Source organism: Manis javanica, chromosome 3 (assembly GCF_040802235.1).
Source record: "Manis javanica isolate MJ-LG chromosome 3, MJ_LKY, whole genome shotgun sequence".
In the NCBI taxonomy this organism is placed as follows: Eukaryota; Metazoa; Chordata; class Mammalia; order Pholidota; family Manidae; genus Manis; species Manis javanica.
Genome location: NC_133158.1, coordinates 170,265,304 through 170,290,231, shown reverse-complemented (window position 1 = coordinate 170,290,231; position 24,928 = coordinate 170,265,304). Strand labels below are relative to the sequence as shown.

Below are 24,928 nucleotides of genomic sequence, written 5' to 3'. Positions count from 1 at the left end.
AGCCCAGAAGGATGTCATATCCAAGGCCCCCATGCTCTTTTTAGGTAACTGCCTCCAGGCGTGACCAGGCCAGGACTTTATGTCTTTTCTTCGGCTTCTGGCTTTTGAGAATTTGAAGCTACGAGTGGACAGATGCTGGTGTGCTCAAATCAGGAACCTCAGACTCTTTGGGCAGGGCCAAGGGATTCCTCAGAGGTCCTCTTTCTTGCCAGTGGGTTTCAGCCCTGGGCAAGTTCACTCTGGATTCAGTGGGACTGAGGAATGACAATGGAACGTTCTCAGGGTAAAAGGGTTTATTACCCGGCTTTGTTCTCCACTCAATAGGTCCAGCACTAGAATTACATCTGCATCCAGCTTTCTGCAGGTCTGTGATCCTCCTTCATCTCTGCCTCCGGGACTCTCTGTCCCAGCAGCCATGCAGCCCAAAGCAGTGGGCAGAGCTCTTCATACACAGTCCATCACAACACATTGCCCACACGTGTGTAGGGAGCCAGCCAACCAGGGCCAGGTGAGAGTCCTGGCCACAGGAACCTTCGCTTTCTTCACATCCTAAAGGTCCTATTCTCACTGAGGAGCCTCCTGGACCAGACCCCAAGCTGCAGGACTTCAGGCTCTGGGGGAGTCATTTTTATTGGGTTAACAGGAGCCAAGCACTTGGCGAGAGCCTGGGCTTCACTGGGGCATGCTGAGGCCCTTCACAGGGCTGCCCTACCAGCTGCCCCGACAGGAAGTCCTGTTCGTCCTGCTTCCTGCCCGCTCTCATGAAAACCTTCCAAGAGGATACGCCTTGAACCAGGAAGCCAAAGCTGGGGCTTGTCTCTGTAAAACCCAAATCTCACCCAACCCTTTAGAACTTTGGAAAGAAATGAAGGCTGATTTGCGGAGGTAATCAGGAATGGAAGTGCAGTGATGGGCACAGATGTGGGGGAAGGTCTTGGGGAGGCTCTGCAGGAAGTGGGTTCCAGCTCCACTTCCCCTGCCTCATTCTGGCCTATGGGGTGTGCGTTTATTTGAACCGGTTAATGTTAACCACTGAGACCAAGTGAACACACACACACACATGCACCCTGAACTACCACAGGACTCACATCATTTATTGCTTCCTTTTGTTGACATTGTCGTCAAAGAAATAAGCTTCTATAGTTTTGTGGTTAACATTCAGCTACAAATAAATGTATGAAGTTATTTATTCTTCCATTCTCACGTTTTTCAGAAAACACTGTTTCTTGTACTGGTCAGACAGTGAACTGGGTTCCGGGTCTCCAGAAGTTCGCGAAGCCCTCTGGCAGCTTTCAGTTCAGACAGAGAAACCTATAGAGAAGACACTGGCCATTTCCATTCAGGGAGATGGGGGCTGGAGTAAAGGTTAGGCTTAGAAGTCACAGGCACATGAGGAGGGACTCCTAACAAACTTAACTAATTTGCCAAAGGTCTCGCAACTAGGTTACAGAGCCAGAGTCGAAACTGAATCGTGCTGACCCCAGGCCCATGCCTCCCCACATACCCTGCCTGAAGGCCTGTGTGGGGAGAAGGGCTCCAGTGTGAATGGGAACAGAGTGCCCTGGGAGCACTGGGCAGGAAGCCACCATTTCCGTCCAGAAAAGTGGAGGGATCTTGAGCTTGTCAAGACAGGGTGACAGTGAAGTTGGGCCTTTAGAGACGGATGCTTCGTTGTCTGGCAGGAAAGGACCATGGGCAGAAATTGTGGTGATGATGGAGGTATCCACACGTGGCACCTTAGATGGGGTCTCTGTTTCAGGAGCAGGGCAGTCCAGCCCCACGCTGATTACACGTAAGCTGTGATGTCGTGCAGCCTGCTCCCTGGTTCAAGAAAGTTGTGACTGTTACATTACACGGGGGACCCTGACCCCTCAGCTGGAATTTGAACACGTTTAAAAACTGTGTTCAGGCTGTTCATCTCCCTGACCATTTCACCTCCACACTTCACACTTTGACTCTGAATGCAATATTTTATAAGGTGAGAATCCGAGGGAATAAAGATGGATGTGGCAATAGTCATGGAACTTTTTTTCCCTTTCTCTTGCTCTAAGTAGGCTCCAAAACATATCAGTAGGTAGGTTAAATCAGAATCTTCCCACTAAGTTAGGATAGACCTGAGGAGCCAGAGCCAGTATTAGGGCAGGGAGGGCCACGGCCCCCGGCCCCACCCTCCATCCTGCCTGCTCGCCCCCCATCTGGGGACACGTGACCTCATACCAGGGTCGCTGGGAAAGTTGCCTGCAAACCTCCCTCCATCTATATCTGCTTCTAGGATCCACCCCATGGACTGTCCCTCACAACGTCCCTTGTGTCTGACCTTAATGGAACATTTTTTAAAATAGCTTTTAAATTTTAGAATCGTTTTAAACTCACAGAAAAGTGGCAAGAGTTCCTGTATACCCTGCACGCAGTTTTCTGTTAGTAACATCTTACATTACTATAGTACGTCTCTCACAGTTAGGGAAACAATATTGACACATTATTATTAACTGAAGTCCACTCTTCAGATTTCCTTCGTTTTTCCCTAACGCCATTTTTCGGTTCCACGATGCTGTCCGGGGCGCCGCATCGCAGTTAGTTGTCGTGTCTCCGTCAGCCTCTGTTGTCTGTGACAGTTTCCCAGACTTCCCTTGTTTTGATGACCTTAACAGCTGTGGGGACTGGTAGATATTTTGTAAAATGTCCCCAGTTGGGAATTTTCAGGTGTTTTCTTTAGGACCAGGCTGGAATCACAGGTCTGGGGAAGGGGAACAGCAGAGGTAAAGTTCTGCTTTACAACGAGGGTGCTTACGATCACCGTGACTTCACCGTTGCTGGCTTCTCCGCTGTAAAGCATGGGACATTTTTTATGAGCCTTTTTCTTTTAGTTTGGGGAAATACAGGGCAGTCCGAACTGGTGCATTTGTGTTCTTCCCCATGATGTCAGCGAGATAGTCCCTGAATATTAATGATCCTGTTATTTTGTTAGAAGCTGAGTTGCCCTTTTCATCCATCTAATTCTGACTCTCATTTTCATGTGGGGAGTCCTGGGAGAACCCCTTTGGTGTGAGGACTTGTGCCCTGTCGTAGCTTCCTTCCCGTCCAGAATGGCAGCTCCCTGAAGGGAAGGGTCATACTTCCCTCTGTGGTGGACCTGACGCCTCCACTGTGCTCTGTCTGCCCCCACGACTGCAGAGTGCATGTGGGCCAGGAGGCTGCCCGGCACTCTGAGTACATGTCTGTTCCTTTGTTCCTCTGGGGGAACTTGTAGCTGTAGGTCAGAGGAGTCATGTTGCTATAGAAAGAGGCCAGAATTGAGATGTTGCCCTTCCCTGGAGTCTGGGCAGGAGAGGAGAGTGAGGTGCCCAGGTCAGAACCAGCGTGCTGAGACCAGCACGGAAACACTCTCATGTTTAAATCCAAAATGGTCCCTGGAAGAGTTTTAATTTCACTTCTAATAGACGGTATTCCAGTCACAGCTGCTCCCTCACAAACCACCCCAAAACTCAGTGCCTGAACACAAGGGTAATCATTCATTTGCCCCACCTCTGTAGCTCGAGCAGGATCACTAGTCTCTGCCCCACCGAAACTCCGCAGGTGCAGCCTGGTGGCCTGGAAGGTCCCCTCCCAGGATGGCTTCCTCCCGCAGCTGGCAAGCTGGGGCTGGTGGCATCTGAGAGTTCAGCTGGGACCCAGGGCCAGGGGCCTCAATTCCTTCCCATGGGCCCTTCAGTGGGCTGCTCAGGCTTCCTCCCGGCATGGTGGCAGGCCTCTGAGAGTGAGCGCCCAGGCGTAAGGACTAGGAAGCAGCCACACCACCTCTTATGGCCTGGTCTCAGGAGTCAGGCAGCCTTACTTCCACCACAGTCACAACCTCACCACATTCAAGGGCACGGAACAGAGACCTCACCTCTCAGTAGGAGTGCCAACGTCACATTCAGCAAGAATGAGTGGGTAGGGATGGTATTGCAGTGGTTATTTTCAGAAAATGAAATCTGCCACAGCTGGCTAGTGAGTATTTTAGGAAGGTTTCTTATTCAGTAAATATTTACCCTAGCCAGGTGCTGGACTGGCTGTAGGGATATAACACTGCACGAGACACAGTCCCTGCCCTCTGGCAGCTTAGGATTCAGACAGAGAAATGTACAGAGAAGATCCTGGCCATTTCCATTTGGGGAGCTGGGGGCTAGAGTACGGGTTAGGCTGGGAACTTACAGCACATGAGGAGGGACTCCTCACAAAGTCTTCAAGACCCAGGAGGATTCTAGATGGAAAATGACCCAAGTGGAACTGAATGACTATGGCTAAGAAGCTGAAGCTGAAGAGAAAAGGCAGGAGAGTCACCCCAAATGTTGCTGCCTTTGGGGAATGTTTAATTTTCTTAATGTGGTCATCACAGTTGTTACTATTGTTATGTCATTGCTTGTCTTCATAAAGCATTCTTTTGCTCACATAGGACACTGTCCTGGACCAAAAATCTCTCAGTCCGTGGGGTCTTGAGCAGCTAAGGCCAGAGACGCCTGGGTTAAAATCCTGGTCCTGCTACATGGTAGCTGTTTGACCTTAGAGAAGTAACTTAACCATTTGTTAGCATGGAGAAGATGGGGGATTCAGGCTGTGCATGTGTGCACATGTGTGTGTGCATGTGTGTGTGCTCGCATGTGCATATAATTCTATGTTAGGAAGCTGTGGTCTGTCAGTCTCCCAGAACATCAGCACGAGGTGACTTCATGAGACCACAGGTGTGTCTGGGTACCCAGACTCCATTGCATATGGTTTTCTTGCTTGCACGTACAGATTGTCCTCTGGGAAATAATTCCCATGGACCTCATCAGTCCCGCTGTGATCTCCAGATATTTCTGGATCCCACCAGGTAATGGCCTCACGTAGCTTTAAGCACTAAGCAGAACCTTCTGTCCTTTAGCCCTGTAATCGGAGGTATGTCCCCAGCACGACTTGATGGAAGGGAACATTTGGAACGTGGCTGCCTGGAAAGAGGGCAGCAGCAAAGATTTGCACCCAAAACTCCCCAGCTTCATAAAGAAGTCAAGGCCACAGGCGTGAGTCACCTCTTAAGAAGAGCTGTGTCCAGCTCACCCTGAAGCCAGTGATGCACCTTCACTTCTGAGGGAGACCACACTCGGAGGAATGAGGAGTTCATGTTTGAGCTTTAGAATAAAATGGAACATTGGTGTTCAGAGGGTGGCCCACACTAGCATACTGGGCCCCAGTGATGTGAAGAGAGCACTGCGGGTGTGGAGCGCGGGCAGGGTGGGCGGGGCAGGGAGCGGCCCTAGTGCTGTGCAGCCGCGTGGCCTGGGTTAACTATTTCACTTTGGTGGGCCTCAGCCTTCTCATCTGTCAGGTGAAGGAGTCAAACACCAGAGTGTCCTAACCGCCCTTCCAGTTAAAGGGCAGTAATCCTGAAATTAGAAAAGGCAAGATGGTAGGTTATTGCCCCTGTGAAAAGCAGACTCCCAGATGCGCCCTGGACATTGCTTCCTTTTATTGTTGAAGTACCAGATACAGAAGTAAATCCCCAAGTGTCCCGGTCATCTGTTGCTGCAAAACACACCACCCCAAAACAGTGGCTTAAAGCATGAACAATCGTTCACTCTGTTTGTGAGTGCTAAGGGTTGCCTGGGCTCAGGTAGGCGGCTCTCTCCTGGGGACTCCTCTGCAGTCGCAGTTCTGCTGTGGCTGGGCCGGGTTATCTCTGAGGCCTCACCCTCATGTCGGATGCCTGGCTGGGGCTGGAGCAGCAGTGGCTCCTCGGGCCTTCCTCTCGCTCTCTGTGTGGTCTCTCCCCAGGGTGGCCACATGGCCACTGGGCTACCCACACAGGGCTGAATCCCCAGGAGGAAGCTGCAGAAGCTGTGTGACCTTTTCTGCCCTGGCCTGGAAATCATGTAGTGTCACTTCTGGCCCATTCTGTTCCTCAAGGATATCAAAGAGGCCCCCCAGGCTCAAGGGGAGGGGAAGAGACTACCTGGTGGAAGGAGTGTCAGGGAACATGCAGACGCAGTTGTCAGTTACACCAAGCATCAGCGCCCTCTTAGTGTTAAGGGATGGCTTAGGGACTTCTCAGACCCCTGTGATTCTGATGCAAGGGTTTCGAGGCAATGGAGAAAATATCTGGCAGCAGAAACCTACTTTAAAGGGGAAGAAACCTCTACTCAGAAGAAGATATTTAAAATCACAAGGAAAATAAGATAGAGTTCTGTGCATATCAGGGAAAATTTATCTATGTAACAAATATGTCTGTGTGAGTGTAAGCAACTTTAAGAGAAAAAGTATGCAATTAATTAATTAAGCAAACAACAGTATACATGAGATGCCAGGACTGGGGAAGAGGAGAGAATTAAGGCAGGGATTTCCAGCCCTTTTATGATACTACCACAAAACCCCATTACCTGCAAAATAAAGTAAATTAACTGGCCTGTTAAAAGAACACCAAATGGGCGTCATATGGAGCCCTGAAAGGGAAGGAGAAGTAAACAGGCAAGAAAGGAAAAAGTCAAAGACCAATAATAGAAAATCAATTCCCCAAAATTGTGGACCGTTGCTTTGAAGGTACAGAACAGCCTGGGGAAGGGGGGGACAGCCTGATCTGTGAGAGAAAGTGGCTGGCAGCGTCAGGCGCTGGAGCCAAGCTGTCAGGGTCAGGCCGAAGCTGTGTGAAGGGAGGCCCGCTCCTGACCTGTCTGGGCCGCGGTCCCTCCGTTACAGCAGTGAGCTAATAACAGTATGAGTCTTGTGGGGTTGTGATGAGGGTTGACTGTGTCCAGAGGGATTTAGCCCTGAGGGCAGTGTGGTCTCCAGGAAGCACTCAGTCATGCTGGCCACTTCTCTCCCCACCAGTCCCCTCCTTGCCCAGGCCGGATGTCAATGCCATGCCCAGTGTGGACTGTGGGCACCCAACATGCCTTGCCAGTGGGTTTCAGCCCTCAACAAGTTCTCTGTGGATTCACTGCAACCAAAGAAGTGACACTAGAGCGTTTCTTTTTGGTGAAACAATTTCTTACCTGGCTTGTTCTCCCGGCGGTAGGTTGAGCTCTAGCATGTCTGCCTCTGCCCAGAGTACTGGGCCGAGCTCTCTATATAGTGCAATAATAGCTCATTGCCTAAAGGTGTGGAAGCGGTAGGCTAGCATCAGGCCAGTTACATCATCAGGTGGTTTAAGTTCAGCAAGGATCCTGGCCATAGGAAGCCCAACTTCCCCACACTCCACCCTCCAGGATTCTCAAATCACAGTCCATACCCTCTCAATCTTCCGCAATGGTCCCTGTGCGAGAAAGCTGGAGCACTGTAACCAGATTCCACAGTAGCAACAGAGGATAACAGCAACTCAGAGATAATAACAAAAATTAAGGAACAATAAGATTTTGATACAGGTAACAAAAATTATAATAATCTTTAAGCCAGAGGATGTTCCCAATGCACAAAGACTTTAGGGGAGATAAGACACATGTTTTAATGACACCAACATAGGCAAATCTTGTCCATCAGGTAGGATACATGCAAGAGAGTGGTCCTGTGATGGGACTGCAGCAGGAAGGGGGTCCCTTCCAGGTCTAGTATACCATACTATTATTCCTTTTCCTGTGGGGGTTACTGAAGGGTCTATATATAGTGCTACTGGAGGTGCATGCACTGGCCAGAATGATAAAACAAAACTCCGCAGTAAGATGCTCCTACCTTCTGGCCATTCAGGATATACTACTATGATCTTTGATGGCCACTCTGCTGTTATTCCAGGAACACACAGGAGGCCAGCTTCCAGGCCTTGTCCCCGAGGTGCCAGAAGAGCCAGCCATCATTGGTCCATGTGTCAAAGGGTCTAAGGCCACATCCACTCAATGTAGTCCCTCAGGTTCACTGCACTTGGTGGTGGCAGAAGATATTACACTGGGGGTCAAACCTCGGTTACAGTGATTCTTTCTTGGTTTGTACTTGCAGTTGTATAAGGAAGGCAGCCGTATGTGTTAACATGTCTATGGGGCTCAGGGCTCCGTTTCGGGGTCTCTCATTCAAACGCCATAGCATGGTCCATAGGTGGACTGACCATACCCTCAGACTATTGGTGTCTGACTTTAGTCCGGATTTTAACAAGCTATTGTGCCTACCTATCATGCCTGCTGCAGTAGGATTGTGTGGCACATGAAACTTCCATTTGATTCCCAGCTGTCGCACCCATTCTTGCAGTGTATGTCCAGTAAAATGGGTGCCCTGATCACACTCAATTACCTGTTGTCAGCCTTCAGCATCAAAGAGATGCTCCAGGCCCCTTTTGGTCATCTCCTGGTCTGCACAATGGGTAGGAAAAGCAACCAGAAGTCCAGTAGCTGTGTCCACATAAGTCATCGTGTACCGATATCCTTCTGACACAGGCAGAGGCCCAATATAGTCTATCTGCCACCTGACGAGGGGTATAGGCCCCTTAGCTATTGTCCCATGTTGCTGTGGAACTCAGTGTAAGTCCCTTTTGGAGCACACGACACACTCCTGCCGGGCTCTACTAACTTCTTCAAAGGTCACGGCAAGCCCCACTGACGGGCTACAACCCACACTGTCTGTTCCCCCACATGCAACAAATGCTGATGTAACCATTGGGCTACATCAAAGGCAGGCTTTCCTTCTAACCAATGTATCTGGGCCAATTTATCTGCTTCATCATTTCCTGGGGATGCCAGTGGCAAACGACCTGTCACATGGTATTCTATAATTATTTTAGTCTGACCCCAGGTCCATAAGTCTTGCCACAATTCTTGCCCCTAAAGGGATTGGTGATCAACCAGCCAGATGGCATGGTACCGGGTTGGTAGCCACAGTGTTAAGTCCTGATAGACAGCCCAGCTGTCAGTGCAGACAACTAAAGGGGAGGGCTCCTGGCTGATCACAAGCCACATGGCCCACAACTCTGCCCATTGGCTGCTCTTCCCTCCACCATCTTCAATCCATATTATCTCAGTCTTAGGATGGAAAGCTATAGTTCTCCACTTTGGGGGCTGCCCATGGCTGGAGCCATCTGTGTACCATGCATCTTTGGGTATAGGGACTCTTCCCTCCTGATAGGGACTCTCTGCTACTAATGGTTTGACAGCAAGTTCTTCCTGCTTTTCACTGGTGTGTGTCACTGGCCCCAATAAGTGTTAGAGTTCTTAACTCAAGGGGCTACTAGAGAGAGCACTCCGCTGCTATAGGTGTCACCTCACTTGGCCAGTGTGAGCATTTGTGCCACACCACTCCTTGGCTTTTGGGTCCAGTCTCATACCCACCTCAAGATGGGATAGGTGGTTATTACCTTTACTATGGCCATTCCAGTGATGGGTTCTATAGCCAACAAGGCATAATACACAGCAGCCAGTTGTTTTTCTTTGAAAGTGTATCATACCTCTGCCCCTTTTCAGACCTGTGACCAAAATCCAATAGGTTTGCAAGTTTGTTCAAGCCGCTGCCAGGGTCCCCAGCCATAACCGTCTTCAGTCACATGAACATCCAGCTCACAAGGCCTTGATGGGTCTGTCACACTCAAGGCCTACATGGCTTTGACTGCGCGTTTTGCTGTAGTAAAGGCAGATGCACATGTCTCATCCTGCTTCCACCTGATGCTCTTTCATACCAACCAGTATAAGGGTTTCAGAATCTGTGCCAAGTGCAGGATAAACACTCTCCAGTAGCCTAGAAGACTCAGAAACTCCTGTAGTAATGTTACAGTTGTGGGAGTAGGAAAGGCCTGGACTTTATATATAACTGCTTCTGGTATAACTTTGGTCTTACCCAACCAGACAACCCCCAAGAATTTGACAAACAAACCAGGTCCCTGAACCTGGTACTGTTCACAGCCCATCCTCTCTCCTGTGGATGTTGCAGCAGTCTACGTACTGCAGCTTCTAGATCTGAAAGAGAAATGGGCGTGAGCATGACATCATCAATATAATGGTACAGCCACACCATTGGTGGTTTCTCCCACGTAGCCAAGTCCTGGGCTACAAGTCCATGATAGATGGTGGGGCTGTGGAGGTATCCCTGTGGAAGGATGGTGAAAGTCCATTCCTGTCCTTCCCATGTAAAGGCAAACTGTTCCTGACTTTCCTGCTCAATGTCAATAGAAAAGAAGGCATTAGCAAGATCTACCACATAATGGTATGTTTCTAGTTCATGGCTGAAGGTATCCATCAAGCCTGCAATAGAGGAGACAGCAGCATGCATAGGGGGTGTGACTTTATTCAGTTCTCTGTAATCCAGTCATACGCCAGGAGCCATCTGGCTTTTTTACTGGCCACACTGGGGAATTGAAAGGACTATGGGTGGGCTTTATAACACCCACCTTTTCCAGCTCCTGGAGAATTTCTCCAATCTCCTTATGCCCTCCAGGTAGTTTGTATTGTTTGGTATTAGTCACCCACTGAGGCACAGGCAAAGCTGTGGGTGAGTGCCTTAGCATGTGCCCTCAGAACTGCCTTCACCACACGTACTCTCAGTCCGAACTCACCTGCAGTGGTCTGCAGCCATAAACCCTGCAGGATATCAATCCCCACAATATACTCAGGGATTGGAGATATATACACAGTATACTCTTTTGGGGGTAGATGCCCTATTTCCAAAGGGATTTGGGCTTTTTTTCACTCTGATAGCCTTACCCCCATATCCATCTATTATAGTGGGGGTCCCGGGGAACCACTCAGGGTTACCATGAATCAGTGAACATTCAGCCCCTGTGTCCACCAGATCCAGGACACATTGTTTGTTCACTGGGAACCAATGGATAGCTATTTCTTCATGTGGCCTCCAGTTCCCCCCTGGTCCCTAAGGGCAGATACCTTGGCCTTCCTGGCAGTCAAACCATATTCCCCAGTCATCTTCCTGTGTGGGCTCAGGTGTGGTTGGCTCGCTCTCCAGCAGGAAGTCTTGCAAACACACAGGCTGGACTCATGGCTCTGTCTCTGACCTCTGCCTCTTTGGTCTTAATGGCTGGAACTGCGGCTCTGGTTTCCATTGTTGCCATAGCTCCAGTAAGATCCTATTGGACTTCCCATCTAATTTCCTTCCATCTGCTCCTGCCCATATTAAATAAACCCACATCTGGGTCCTCGTAACATTTTATGCGGCCCTTTAAATTCTTCTTGTGAATAGAAGACCTTATTTCTTACCATGTTCTCATTGCTTCAGCCTCTCCTAAATCTGCTACTGTATGTGTTACCTCACTTATGGGATGCCCTAACTGAGGGGAAAGAATGGCCACTAGAGACCCAAAGAGGGATGTGGGAGCCATTTAAAGCACAATATTTCTCATCCCAGTAGTGAAAATCTCTTCATCTTGACCATAATTCTCTGGACTATAGATAGCATTTCTTATGCCTAGCTCTCGTAACACCTGTTGGAGCTCAGTATACATCTGCCATCTAACAGGAGAGGATGGTAGATCACCCTGATTGGGCCACATAGCACAAAGTGCAGCCAAAAACCAGTCAAGGAGGGAGTGACTCCCTTGGGTCTGATTTGCATTTTGTAATCACTGCCTCAAGGCGGGCTTCACTGTCAGGGAAGGCAGCTTTCCCATCTCTGAACCCGACAGAACAATTCCATCCACCTCTAAGTCCCACAGACGCAGGAGCCAAGCTGATATTGACTCCAAGGGCTTCTGCCTAAATGGGAGCCCAAATCCACCAGCTCAGCCTGAGTATAGCAGTGGACCATAGAGTGCTCCACGACCAGGGTAGGGGGCTGCTCCTCTACATGGAGAGCTCTCAGCTGCTGAGTCTTTATGTTCTTTACAACCACTGGGTGTGCTTTCAATACAAGAGGGGTCTGTGCCTCCGGCACCACCTCTTCATCCTTCCCCAGCGCCTCCATTTCTGGGGCTGATGGCACCTTTCTATCTCCTCCCCCAGGTGCCTCCTCTGCTACAACCTTTACCTTTTCTACTGTGCCTCACAGCAATGCTACCTCAGTCTTCAGCAGCTCTCTTACCTTCACCTCAATGCTTTGCAGCTGGTGTTCTTGTGCCACCTCCACCTGTGCTTCCCTTAGGAGTTGGTCTTTTTCCTTGATAGCTTTTTTCTCCTTCAGAACACCTGGCAGTGCTGCCGTCTCCTTCTGTAACGAATCTTTTACCTCTTCAACGGCACCTCATTGCCAGCATTCTCGTGCTGCCTCCTCTTGCATCAGTGCCATTTCCTTCTTCAGGGAATCCACAAAAGTTTGCAGCTCGCATTCTCGTGCTGCCATTTCTTGAGTCTTTTTCAGGAACATGTCCTTCTCTTCTGTAGACTTTTTAATACTGTGAGTAGCAGCCAATCCACAGTCCCCACTGCCTCACAGGCACTCTCTCTCAAAAGACCTACTTACTTTACCAAGGGCCACCCCTACTTCCTCACATATCACCTCCACTTGCCTCCAGTCCTGGGGTGGGGCCCAGCCCTCCATGAGGCAAGCCACCTCAGACCACATACCCATTGGGGGGCAATCACTCTCCCCATTCACAGGGGCAACCCGCTGAAGCACCCCTCCCATAAGGGCAGCCTGTCTTTTTCCTTGGTCAACAATGAATCCTACCGACTTTGCCAATTGTCTTGCCAGTGTGTTTCAGCCCCCAGCAAGTTCGCTATGGATTCAGTGTGACCAAAGAAATGACAGTAGAACGTTTCTTTGGAGGTGAAAGAGTTTATTACCGGCTTGTTCTCCTGGTGGTAGGCCAAGCACTAGTGTGTCTGCCTCCGCCCAGAGCACTGGGCCGACCTCTCTATACAGGGCAATAATAGTTTATTGCCTAAAGGTGTGGAAGTGGTAGCCTGGCAAAAGGCCAGTTACATCATCAGGTTGTCTACGTTCAGTGAGGATCCTGGCCATAGGAACCCCACTTACCCACAGAACCAAATAACCAGGAGGAGGGTCTTTCCCTCCCTTGGGTTCTGGGCTCATGCAGGCATTGAAATCTAGGGAGGAGGAGGCCTCCCTGCGACATCTGGACACCCAGCAATCTGTGGGTTTTCAACCCCAACACTTGTCCTTATTCTGACACACTAAAAATAAGTTTCACATTTAAAGCATGTCAAGCTTAATTTTAGTTTTAGTCTCTCTTACATATTTGGAATTAGAGCCTCCAGAGGCCATTATGCAGATCTATTCAAATGAGATGCAAAGAAGCAGTAGCCCCAGATTGTGGGGAGGGGAGTGAGCAGGCCAGCAGGCACAAAGGGCCTTGAATGAAAATTTCCATGTTAGGGGATCCCGGGTTGAAGGCCTGCTTGCACAGTTATTGTGACAGTGTGTGTCCCTTGCATTCAAGGGACTGAATTAACCTTTTGTGCCAGGAGGACAGGTACACTCTTGTCTGATTTCTACAGTGAAGGTGACAGTTTGAAGGGGTTGGCAGTGCAATGCTGTAGCAGTTTTTATGATACAAATGAAAAGTCGTTTTGAAATAATGGCTCTGGTCCTGGCTGTGTCCTCAACCAGCTGTGTGTTCTCAGCCAAGTCACGTCACCGCTTCCATTACCCCTCATGTGAAATGAGGGCATTGGATTGACTTACCTGGAGAGCCCTCTCACGGTGGCGGCTAAATGTCTTCCTCCAGGTGAAAACCCTTTGCCCACAGGATCCAATCATTGTACCAAAGGTTTACTCAGAAGTCCAAAGAAGAAAGGGCTGAGAGGTGCTTTAAAAGTCCTTCCAGAGGGAAAAATAACTTTGGGGGAGGCTTTCCAAAGAAAAGAAAGGCAGCCCTGGTAGAGGCAGACACACTACATTCTACAGCAAGGCTTGTGGTCACACGCTAGCCAGCTGGGAGGACGTTAGCCCCTGGCTGCTAATAGCAGGAAGTCAGGAGACTTCCTTTCCCTAAGTATTTTAAAGACCAGGATGCCTGAGCCCTCTGCCTTTGGAGCTACAAAAGCTCTTCTGAAACAAGCCCTTCTCCCACCCCCTGGCTTGCTACTGGGGCCAGTCGCAGTCTCTCTAAAGGCTGTGTGCCACCCTCAATGCTGTGGCCTTGGTCTCTGATCTCTGATTGTATCGGGTGCATCTGGTGCTCTACCCCAGGAATCCTCTGGGCCCTGAATTTTAACTCCAGCTGTCACAGCAGCCACCAGCTGGGCACACGCATAGCAGGCGGGGCTGCTGGTAAGTAAATGCTCTTCTCACACCGACAAGGTGAGGTGCAGTCTGCTCCACTCCTCAAAGGTCCACAGCGAGTTTCAGTTGCCCACTCTGATCAGCTCATAACCTGCCCTCTAACTGATTTTCCCTGTTCCACTCACCTCAGACCCCATGGCTGTCCACTCAGATCACTTCCCAAAATAGACTACCTGCACAGGCTTTAGTTCCTGCCTCTCGATTCCCTGGGAGAATCTCTAATGTTAAGACCCTGGTCTGAGCCCAGGCTGCCTTAACAAAGTACCACAGACTGGGGAGGAAAGAACAGAAGGTTATTCTCTCACAGCTCTGGAGGCTGGAAGTCCAAGATGAAGGTGCTGGCAAGACTGGTTTCTCCTGAGGCCTCTCTGCTTGGCTTGCAGACGGCTGACTTCCGGCTGTCCTGCAGCTTCCCTCTGTGCACAGGCGTCCCTGGGGTCTCTCCGCGTGTCCTGATCTCCTCTTCTTATAAAGACAGCAGTCCTATTGGATTAGGGCCCACCCTAATGGCCTCATTTTAACTTAATCACCTCTTTAAAGGCTCTGTCTCAAATACAGTCACATTCTGAGGTGCAGGGGGCTAGGGCTTCAACATACAGATTTGGGGGGAACACAATCAGCCTATAACAGCACCTATACTGAACCAGTGCATTCGTGAGCCAAACAGAGGCTTGTTAGAGGATGTCCCTCAAAACATCAGAGCTCACGACCACCAGCCCTTGGAAGAGATTGTCCCTGTGGTGGTAAATTGCGGGAGAGGGCTTGGAATAACGCCTGAACCCGTGGAGCACAGCGGCACATTGTCTGCTCTGGGGATGCAGCGTCCCCTCCTCTTCTTCCTTCTGCATTACTGATGGTGGTTGATGAGGAAAAGCATATTTTGGATACAGCTCAGGTTTTATATTTCTGCTCCTGTGGGCCTTTGAACATGTTACTTAATCTCTCTGAGCTTCAGTTTCTTACCCCACCAAATGGTTGTGATGATTAAATCAAGCGTGAAAGACTGGGCCAAGCAGGTGCTCAGTAAACAGGTTTGACTTGAATAAACAGAGCACCCTGTTGATGTATGATCTGGATCACAAATGAAAGATTAGAAAAATAGGTTGCTTAGGGCAAATCGTTTGTCCCAGGGATCATGGGTTCTGCCGTCTCTGTTCCATCTACTGTCCCCCAGGCTGCCTCCACCCTCTGGTTTACAAGTGCCGCATGAGGGGGATGGGCCACTCCAGGACCCCACCCCATACTTACGTTGGACGTGGTGATCTGCAGCCTTGTTTCAAACGCATTCCAGGAGACAATCTGCTTCCAGAAGCTCAGCAGGGCCCCTGCCTCCCCTGTGAGCAGCTTCACTGACTGCCCCAGACACTTCTGAATCACTGTCAGGGGCCCTGCTTTGGAATCTGGTCGGGGAAGGAGGCGCCCAGAGAGTTACCAGGTAGAGACAGGTCGCTACTATTGTCTGGGCAGTTAGCAGGGCTGAAGGGAGGGCATGCAAGTGACCAAGACAGGATTCATATGGACAAGGAGGAGTTCAGAGGTCAGAGTCAGGCCTGAGAGGTCTGTCAGGCCATCCTTTGCAGTGGAAACCAGCTCCTCCCAGCCCATGTGTTAAACAGGGGTGGCCAGGCTTCTAGTCTAGAATCTGAAAAGATCCTACATGTTACATTTATATGAGGTATTATTTTTAAAGATAGGCACATGCTGTTGCGATTAACACATATTTGGAAGTATTTTTAAATGTATAGGTTTTTGTCCTTGTGCATTTTCTTAGTGAACCAAAACATACACAACTGACCATCATGCAAAATCCGTGCTTTTCTTCTCATGCATAAAAGGGCTCCTCCTCCTCAAAAGGCTGGGGCCTCCCCAGTGATTTTCCACAAAGTTCAGCCCTGTGGGCACCGTGGGAAAAGCAGTCCCCACTGACAACCGTCATGAAGCCAGCTGGCATTGTGGAGCCCATCTTCTCTTCCAGGCTCTGCGCTAAGTGCCTCTGGGCACCGGTCTGGTCCCCCTCTGGAGCCCTGTCCCCTGCTGCCTGTCCCTCTCCAGTAGCACTGGGACATCTCTGCCTTGTTTTAATATTGTTGTGGGTCTGTGCCAGCTCACCCAGGCCCGAGGCTGCCCTGGGAGTGTTTGTGTTCTCCAGGGTTGGGGAGAGGGTAGACCCTCCTTAATCATTTGGTGAGTGGGCCTGAATGGACAGAGGCTGTCCGTTTGTACCTGTGTCTAGTTCGTAAGTGGAAGATTCAGAAGGGCCTGGGAACTGGTCAGCTCTGCCCACCTAAGCCTGTCTCATTTGGCTCAGGGGGGGTGCACACAGAGCTGCCAGCTTCCCTGAGATCCAGCTGGCCTTGAGCTCCCCCTGGCTGCAGGGGGACAGCAGGCGCCCAGGGGCTGCAAGCTTTCCTCCCAGGCCCAGCCCCAGCCTGTTCCGGGGAGCTGCCCTTGGGCAGGCACTGCCGGGGTTCCCGACCCCTTGGGAGAGGGTGGCTGGCTTAGCTGGCTCTGGCTGCCCCGGGGCGGGGGTCTCTCCCCAGCAGCGCCGGGTGGGACCCCCAGACCCTGAGTCTGGTGAGGGCCGAGGAGGCCGTGTGGGCCTCAGGGATGCCCCTGTCGTGTCCTTTGAGTCCCCGGAGCTTTGCAGTTTCAAGGCAAGGGACATCCCGGCTCTGTGCCGCGCCTCAGGCATTTCAGCGCTCCTCTCTGTCTCCCTCTCAGGCTTCCTCCTGACCTTGGCACTGACCGAAGCTCTGGTATTTGCCGCCCCGGAATCATCTCCCAGAAAACCTCCTCAGGTCCTCCCCTCAGGCACCACCCCGGGCACCATGGCGACAGCACCTCTCGGCTCTGGCAGACACTCATCCGCGGCGGCCGCCCCCACCTCGGCGGGGACACCAAGCTCCCAGCCCAATGGATCCGCCTCCTGGGCAGCGGCCCCCACGGTAGTAACCCCGCAGCCAGACGGACGCCCTCCCACACACAGCGTCTCCGCTATCCTGGCGACAGCAGCCGCCCCCCGTTCTGAAGGCCCCCTGACCACAGGGCCACTTCCTGCCTCCTTGGCACCCACATCCTCCCGCTCAGAGAGCCGTCCCCCAGGGGAGGCTGTGCCCCCTGTCCTGGTGACAAAGCCCGCAGGAGCCACGAGCCGCACCACCACAACACCCACCCGGGCTACCACACGCAGGCCGCCTCGGCCCCCCGGCTCTTCCCGAAAGGGGGCCAGTGGACCATCTCGCTCTGTCCTGCCTGTACCCAGTGGCCACTCTGGGAGGAAGGAAGGCCAGCGGGGGCGAAATCAGAGCTCCACACAACTGGGGCAGAAACGGCCCGTGGGGAAAATCTTTCAGATCTACAAAGGCAACTTCACAGGGTCCGTGGAGCCCGACCCCTCCACCCTCACCCCCAGGAATCCACTCTGGTATTACGCCTCCTCGCCAGAGCCCCAGACAGTGGCTGCAGCCACGGCACCCAGCAGGACCTCGTGGGCACCTCCCTCCACCACCCTGGTGTCCATGGAGGACACGCCAGGCCTTAGCGGAGCAAACCAGGGGGGCGGACCCCCCTTCACCAGCCAACAAGGGGAGCTGGATGCCACAGCAGCCTCAGGTGCCCCTGCCAACCCACAACCTGCCCCAGTGCCTTCTCAGCACCCCCGCGGTGACCTGCAAGATGGCCCCAGCCACAGTGACTCCTGGCTTAATGTCACTCTTGACACCAGCAGACCTCCATCTGCCAGCTCTGGGGTCTTTCCAGGCGCCACAGGGTCCCCCCAGGCTGCCTTCGGTGCCGGTGTCTCAGCCCCTTCTGAGGGGCTTCCTCAGGGAACTTCCTCAACCCCACATACCCCAGCCCTTCCCCCTGGGGTCTCAGGAAGCACTGTTACCCCAGCCAAGGGGGAGGCAACTGCCACCCCCACCATGACCAACAGGGTGTCCAGTCCCCTCCCCACAGTGGTGTCCACAGCCACAGGAAACTTCCTCAACCGCCTGGTCCCTGCTGGCGCCTGGGAGCCTGGGACAGCAGGGAACATCTCCCATGTGGCTGAAGGGGACAAGCCGCAGCACAGGGCCGCCATCTGCCTGAGCACGATGGACATCGCCTGGGTGGTCCTGGCCATCAGTGTGCCCATCTCCTCCTGCTGTAAGTGTCTCACCCTCCCCATGCCTCCCTCCCTCTTTCTCTCCATCTCCCACATCAGCGGGTCCCTCCCCAGAATTCCTTTGTCCTGGAGTTGGGCATTTCTCACCCAGCGGGCTGCACATCTTCCCAGAATCCCAGGCAACGAAGTGGCAATTCAGAAGCAGGGCTTAGCCCTACCCCTAGGCCTTGGCTGTGCTGTCCATGGCTCAGATGCCCCCTGACCAGACAGACACAGCTCCCTGGAGCTAGGGGGCCCCGCAGGTAGGACAACTCTGTATTGTGCAGAAGGGAACACCAAGCTGGAGAGGTGACATGGCTCACCCGGGACCCCAGAGCCAGGAAGAGGCCGGGCCAGGATGAGTGCCCTCATCCCTGTCTTCTGACTCAGAACTCCTGTCATGATGCCTTCCTGCCATCCTCCCCAACCAGGGCAGCCAGCTAAAGCCTGCAGTGACACAGCACCAAGATGCCACCGGTGAAAGGCAGCACTTCCAAATTTCCAACCTCCCAGTAACAGAGCGCCTCACGTGCCTCTCTGCCTCCACACCCACCTTCCTCACTGTCTTTCCTCTCCTTCTCTCTCTCTTCTCCCAAAGAACGAGGAGGCAAAGGTTTTGCCAGAAGTTCTGTCAGCCTTGGCAAAAGCCGTTCTTGTAGCTAAACTGAGCTTGAGAGTCACGTGTGGATTCAGCTGTTCTGTCCCCCACCGACCCCAGGTTTTATCTGCCCACAGGTGGTGTGAGCTGCAGGCGGTGCAGGCCCGCTGTCCCGTGTGGCTTCCACGGGTGCTGGTGGAGAAGAGCTGTCCCTAGGCCACCACCCCCAGCTGCTGCCTGTCACTCCTTTAATGAGGAGTCAGGAGGCCTCCTCCCTGACATCTCCATAAAGAATCTGCTGTGGTCGCTCAGAACCTTAGGGCTTCCTTTACGTTCTCCCCACGTACTTGATCCTAGATCCTTAGAGTTTCTCTGATAACCTCAAGGGGCTCCTTCCTAGTGTCAGCCCACCCCACCAAATGGAGTTAGCATCTGGCACCCCCCGGAGCCCCGCCAGGGGTGAGACCCTCCTGCACCCCTCCATCACTGGACAGCCCATTCTCCCTTGGCCCCCATAAGACGTTGTCACCCAGTTCCCTTGGGGACCTGAAATTTTCCTCCTTGTCATGTCCTCTATGGTCCTAAGCCACGCTCTCTGGCACCACACAGAGACAGTCCATCTACCAACCCCAGAAACGTGTGGAACAGCTCTCAAGGGTGATCTTCTCTTTCCAAGCTACCCACTGTTCCTTCAAGTCTCTTCAAAGGGTCACACTTCACTGGCCCTGCCCCACACTGCGCCTGCCCCTCTGGGTGGCCTTCATGTCACCCCAGCTTCCCCAGAAGGGAGCAGAGCATTGCTCATGCCCGGCCAGGGCAGAGGAGAGTGGGTGGTGGTTCCTTTGTTCTGGACGCTGTGGTCACATGCGTGCAGCCCACGCTGGCGTCAGCTCTGTTGGTTATACTGGCTGTCGTGTCCCACCACGGGCTCACCCTGATGTCAAAAGGAATAAGCCCCAGAAGCTTTCCACAGAGAAGGCTGTTAAGCCAGGTCTCCCGGGCTTTCCTCAAGCCCTGGGTCATTTGAACGAGGTCGCGTAGGAGGAGTATGCTTTAGCAGGAACACAATTTCTGCTTGCCGTCATACTCCAGCAAGATCTTTTTAAGTCTAGATTCTGGATTCTGTCCAGGAGCCCCTCTCCCAGTTTTCTCCTTCTAGTTGACAAGCAAACTTCCCATGTCAGAAGTGGGCAGCCTGCCTCTGCTCTCGGACCCAATGCAAGAAAAGTGGAAGTGTTTGCAGGTTGCATATTTTCATTCTTTCATTAAGCGACTTCATTGACTCCTACAGAAATACACATGTATTCTTAAAACTGCCCACTTCTAAAACAGGAGAATGATAAGAAAATGTAGCAGTATTAGTCAGTAAATTATTAATAACTGTCCTATTTGAGAAGCAACCGCATTACAGCTTTCTAATTTTCCAGTCTTGACGTGTTAGAGGCTCTAGTCTACAAAGTGAGTTCCCTTTTTTTTTTAAATCATTCCATCCTTAAATCAGACTGGCCAGAAAAATACAATAAAAATACAGACAAGCAAATGCAGTGCACAAGGAACGCACCTTACAGGTGGGGAGTAAGCTGCCAGGTGAAGTAGTCACACCAGAGTCCTGATCGCACACGTCAGCCCGGGTCTGGTGGCTCTTTGTCCGACTCAACACAGTATTTTGCTTGTGCCCTTTGTGGCCAGGCACCATGCCAAGCACCAGGGAACTGAGGTGTGTGACGTGGCTCCCTCTCCAGCTCCAGAGCCCTCTTCCTGCCAGGGACGCCCCCTTTCCCTGAGCTGGGCAGCACAGACATCTAGCCTTTACCCCCACAGGCCACATCCCCCTGGGTTTTGCAATTCTGAAAAGACTTCTCCAGCCTTTTTGCCAGGTATGAGTTTGAAATGAGATCAGATCCTACTGCAAAGCCAGAATACCCATGGGCTGTGTAAACCATGCCTAATAGTGTGAGCCCAGACAGAGGCGAGGACACAGCTTGGAACTGCACCTGGAGAATGCTTCGGGCATGCTGGGAGGAGCCTTCAGGCGCCGAGGTAGAGCACATTACTTTGTAAAGGAATACACGAACCTTTGTTCAAAGTGGAATCTTGTAGCCCCGTGGAGCTGCAGACGCCACACCTCCTTTGGCATCTGTCTTGCCTTCCCACCATCCACGTGGGAGGCTCCCCTCAGCTTTCACTCACCAGTCTTCCCGTCTCCTCCCTTGCCACTTCCATGTGCAGTTTCTTGACCTTAGTCATGGCCCTGACTCCTGTGGGACCATCATTAACCCTCGGAAGGCCCTAATGGGAAAGACTTTAAGATAAAAGAATACTCGTCCACCTTAAGGACGCTGTGCCCTTTCAAAGCACAGATGAGCAAATCACCAGGCTGTCTTCCTAGTCCAACCCTATCTCCTCATCAGGCGAGCAGACCCCTTCCAGGCCTAAAGGGCCCTTGCTTCCGACATTCCCGGCACCTGCCCGTACCCTACAGCTCACTCTGCAGCTCTCAAGCAAGGGTCTCCTCCTTTGCCAGTTTGCCCGATATGTCAGGGCCGTCTACATTGGTAGCAAAGTGCATGCATGCATTTCCTCATCTCTGGCTTTTCATCCCAGCCCTGGCTGTGCTTTTCTCTGGCCAGACTTCAGGTGGCCAGAGGTGCTGAGCAGGTGGTAAGTCCCCTGCTTCTGGGGCAAGCAGGGGGGTGATCACAGCAATGCTTAGGCCCGCCCAAGAAGGGGTGTCATCAGTTCCCCTGCCCTTCCAGGCACCAAGCCCTACCCAGGGGCCCGAAACATGTCTGTGTGCCAGGACTAGAAACACTTTGTCTCCCGAGCCCTGCCAGAGAGCAGTTTCAGATGTGCTGAGAACCAAAATTGACTGGAGCCAGGCCATGTTCAGCTGGGACAGGGGAGCCATGTGGCTCCTAAGCTGGTCTCTGCTGCCACCCTCAGGACACACGGAGCCCACTGCCTCCTGCTGCTGGGACCTGGCATTGAATTGGTCCTCGCTCACCACTGTCAGCGCCCTGGGTTTTCGTCAGGAGGTCAGGCTCTACCAGGCTCCCTGGTCTGCCCTGCACGTGCCACATCCATTCTTGGGAGTCCTCAGCCAGCCTGTCTGAAAAAGACAGGGGCCTGTGGAAGGTGAGAAACAGAAACAAAGGTAGCTGCAGGTATTGTTCGTCAGCAGCCCACACTGAGCCTGCCCCAAGCAGAGCAGCACCTCTCCCTGGCCCTGGGCGTGTGAGGGCGCACGCGTACCCCAGAGCAATCCGTCTTCCCTCAGACGTTCAGTGCATGCCATTCAGCCCAGGATTCAGAAAGCTAACACACCCTTGTGCCCACACAGTTCTAGGCTCTTTTAGTTGTTTTGTGAATGTTAGTCAAATCTGAATGTATGTATGTGACTCTTACTCACAGGCCCAAATGACTTCATAGTTATCATATAAGAAAACCTGGGTCAGAATTACTCTTTCCAGTGAAAAGAGTAGAGGGAAGCTGGGACGAGGAGGAAGTGTGAGCACAAGGCTTGTCTCCTTGGGACTTATGAACACCTGGAGGGGGAGCTGGGGGCGCAGCCTCAGGGCAGGGTGCCCAGGGATGGCACCCAGCTGGACCCACACTTGCATCCCTCACAGCTCTTCACAGTGTCCCCCGGCCAGCACCTCCGTGAGCTCCTTCAGGCCCAGTCCCACCCGAGGCTCCCGTGCTCCCTACCTTCCCTGACTTGCAACCTGCGTGAGCCTCTAGAGGGGACGCCTGTGGCAGATGGCGTGTGTTCTGGAATCCGGCACATGGGACAGCGGCCCAGCTCTCCCGCTCACTGTCATGGGGCATGGACGAGCCCCTCGCCGTAGGCTCAATGGTTCCTGGCCTGTGCAAATAGGACTGGTGTCCCCTGTGGTAGTGTGGGGCCTTCGAGAGGCAGGTCCCGAGATGGGATCAGGCCTGCAAGAGATTGACTGATGGCCAAACACCCATGAAGTGTAAAGGAAGGGAGTCTGCAGGGGAGCCTCAGGCTGCAGTGCAGGCCTGACCCCGGGGAAGGGTGCAGGGCAGGAAGGACGACTGGGAAGGAAAAGTCTGGGACTGCAGTGCAGCTCAGAGGACGATCCCTCCTCTGCGCATCGCTCCCTCCACTGCAGCCGTGCTGCTCTTCGCTCACACACAGCAAGCTTGTCCCCACCTGAGGGCCTGTGCACGCGCTGTTCTGTCGACCTGGAGCGCCCTGCCCCCTTCTGCACACGGCCAGCTCCTTCCGCACAGTCTGTTCTCAGCTCTAAGCCCACCTCCTCGGGGAAGCCTCTCATGATGACTCCAGGCAGCTTCCCCTCCAGCTCCCCTCCCTTGTCTCTCTCACTTGCCTGTTTTATTTTCTTTGGAATATAAAGGTATGGCTATCTTATCTGGATTAACCTTGTTTATTCACTTTTTTTATTACTTACATTTAGTTTGAGCCCCCCCTGCACCTTCCTGCACACTATGAAAATAGGGCAGTCCTGTCTTTTCTCCCTCCCCACCTCCCCAGCACCTGGCACAGAGAAGGCATTGCACATATATACATACTTGTTGAACGGACAAACGAGCAGATTAATGAAGGGGTGAGTGGCCGAGTGTGTGGCCATCACAGCCCCCCAGACACTGGCAGGTGTCTCTTGGCAGTGCTGGCCGTGTGCTTGCCCTCCCGCCCCCTGACTGGACTCTCCCCACAGCCGTCTTGCTGACAGTGTGCTGCCTGAGGAGGAAGAAGAAGACGGCCAACCCAGAGAACAGCCTGAGCTACTGGAACAACGCCATCACCATGGACTACTTCAGCAAGCATGCTGTGGAGTTGCCCAGGGAGATCCAGTCCCTTGAAACCTCTGAGGTAAAGGACCCAAAGCAAGGGGCGCCCCTGGAAGTGCGGGGGAAGTGCCAGTTCTAGAGAGAGCGAGGAGCATCTGCTCATTTCTGAGGCTCCGGGCCCCTCTGTGCACAGCCCACGCCCAGCAGCAGGGCCTGAGGAAGGCCGGCCCACCCCAGCCCTCCTGGGTCAGGGGCTGCATGTAAGCAAGAATTCCCAGTGCTTTCCGCATAGGCGAGAGTCTGGGAAGCGCTGTTCTTGGGACTTTGGTTTCTGGGAGCAGGTTCAGTTTTGGGGCATGCTCTCTGGGGACTGTGAAAGTGAGAGCTTCTCCCAAGGGGCCTAGATTCCAAGATCTACAAACTCTAAACATCATTTAAAAACTGGGGGAGCCTGATTAAAAAATAAACCAGGGGAGATACAAGGCAGAGTTACACATTGCTGTGGGGACCTAGCTGAGGACAGCCTTCACAGTGGGAGTGCTGGGCCCTAAGCGAATGTCAGCACACATTCCAGCCAAGGAAGGAACCACCTGCGTAAAGGCTGGGGGGTGTGCTGGACATGGCGCATCGTGGGGGAAGAGAATATATTGGGTCAGGAAGTGTTTGCCCCAAACCCCTGGCAGGCCAGGGAGAGAGCTGGGCCTTGAACCCAGGTATCTCTGACTGCAGAGTCGTGCCCTCTGCATTCTCACATAAAAGGTGGGGCAGAGGCCTGGGTACAGCAGGAAAGGTAGACAGATTCAGATGGCCTGGAATGGGGTTGAATGGAGTTTGTGTGTTCGTCTTGGTTAATGGAAAGTTGTTGAAAATTGTGAGCTTTGTGTGACCTAGATTTAGAAAGGTTGTGTTGAGGGCCTGGTGAAGCCTGTCTATGCGTGGTCAGCGAACAGTTGGAAGGGAAGGGAGGGTGGCTTAGAGGAGCTGAGATGTGTGAGCCTGGGAGGCAGAGCCCCTCAGCCCCTGCAGATCCCCCCACAGCGGCCGGGCTGAGCTTTTATACACACGGGTGAGATCACAGCACTCCCATGCTCAAAACCCTTCAGCAGCTCCCCATCGCTCTTAGGTTAGAGTTCAAGCCTTGTCCAGGCCTGCGAGGTGGGCCTGGCACCAGCCAGCTCCCCAGCCTTACCTCACCGAGCAGCACTTGTGTGCTTCCGTTTGCTGAGCTCCAGCCACACTGGATTCCCTTTCCTTCCTGTGCGGCACCCAGTTATGTCCCACTGCAGGCTGAGTGC

General features: G+C 52.6%; 1 protein-coding gene across 18 annotated transcripts in view; it reads left to right on the top strand.

Moving 5' to 3' along the window:
* The window catches only part of LOC118973262 (transmembrane protein 108-like), a 362,127-nt gene that overhangs the window by 333,240 nt on the left and 3,959 nt on the right, over nt 1-24,928 (top strand). For 17 of the 18 annotated variants that reach the window (XM_073232369.1, XM_073232372.1, XM_073232368.1 and 14 more), the window contains 2 exons: nt 16,837-18,261; nt 23,561-23,715. In XM_073232369.1, coding sequence (XP_073088470.1) covers nt 16,837-18,261; nt 23,561-23,715 — 1,580 coding nt within the window. The other variant, XM_073232382.1, reaches the window with a different exon arrangement.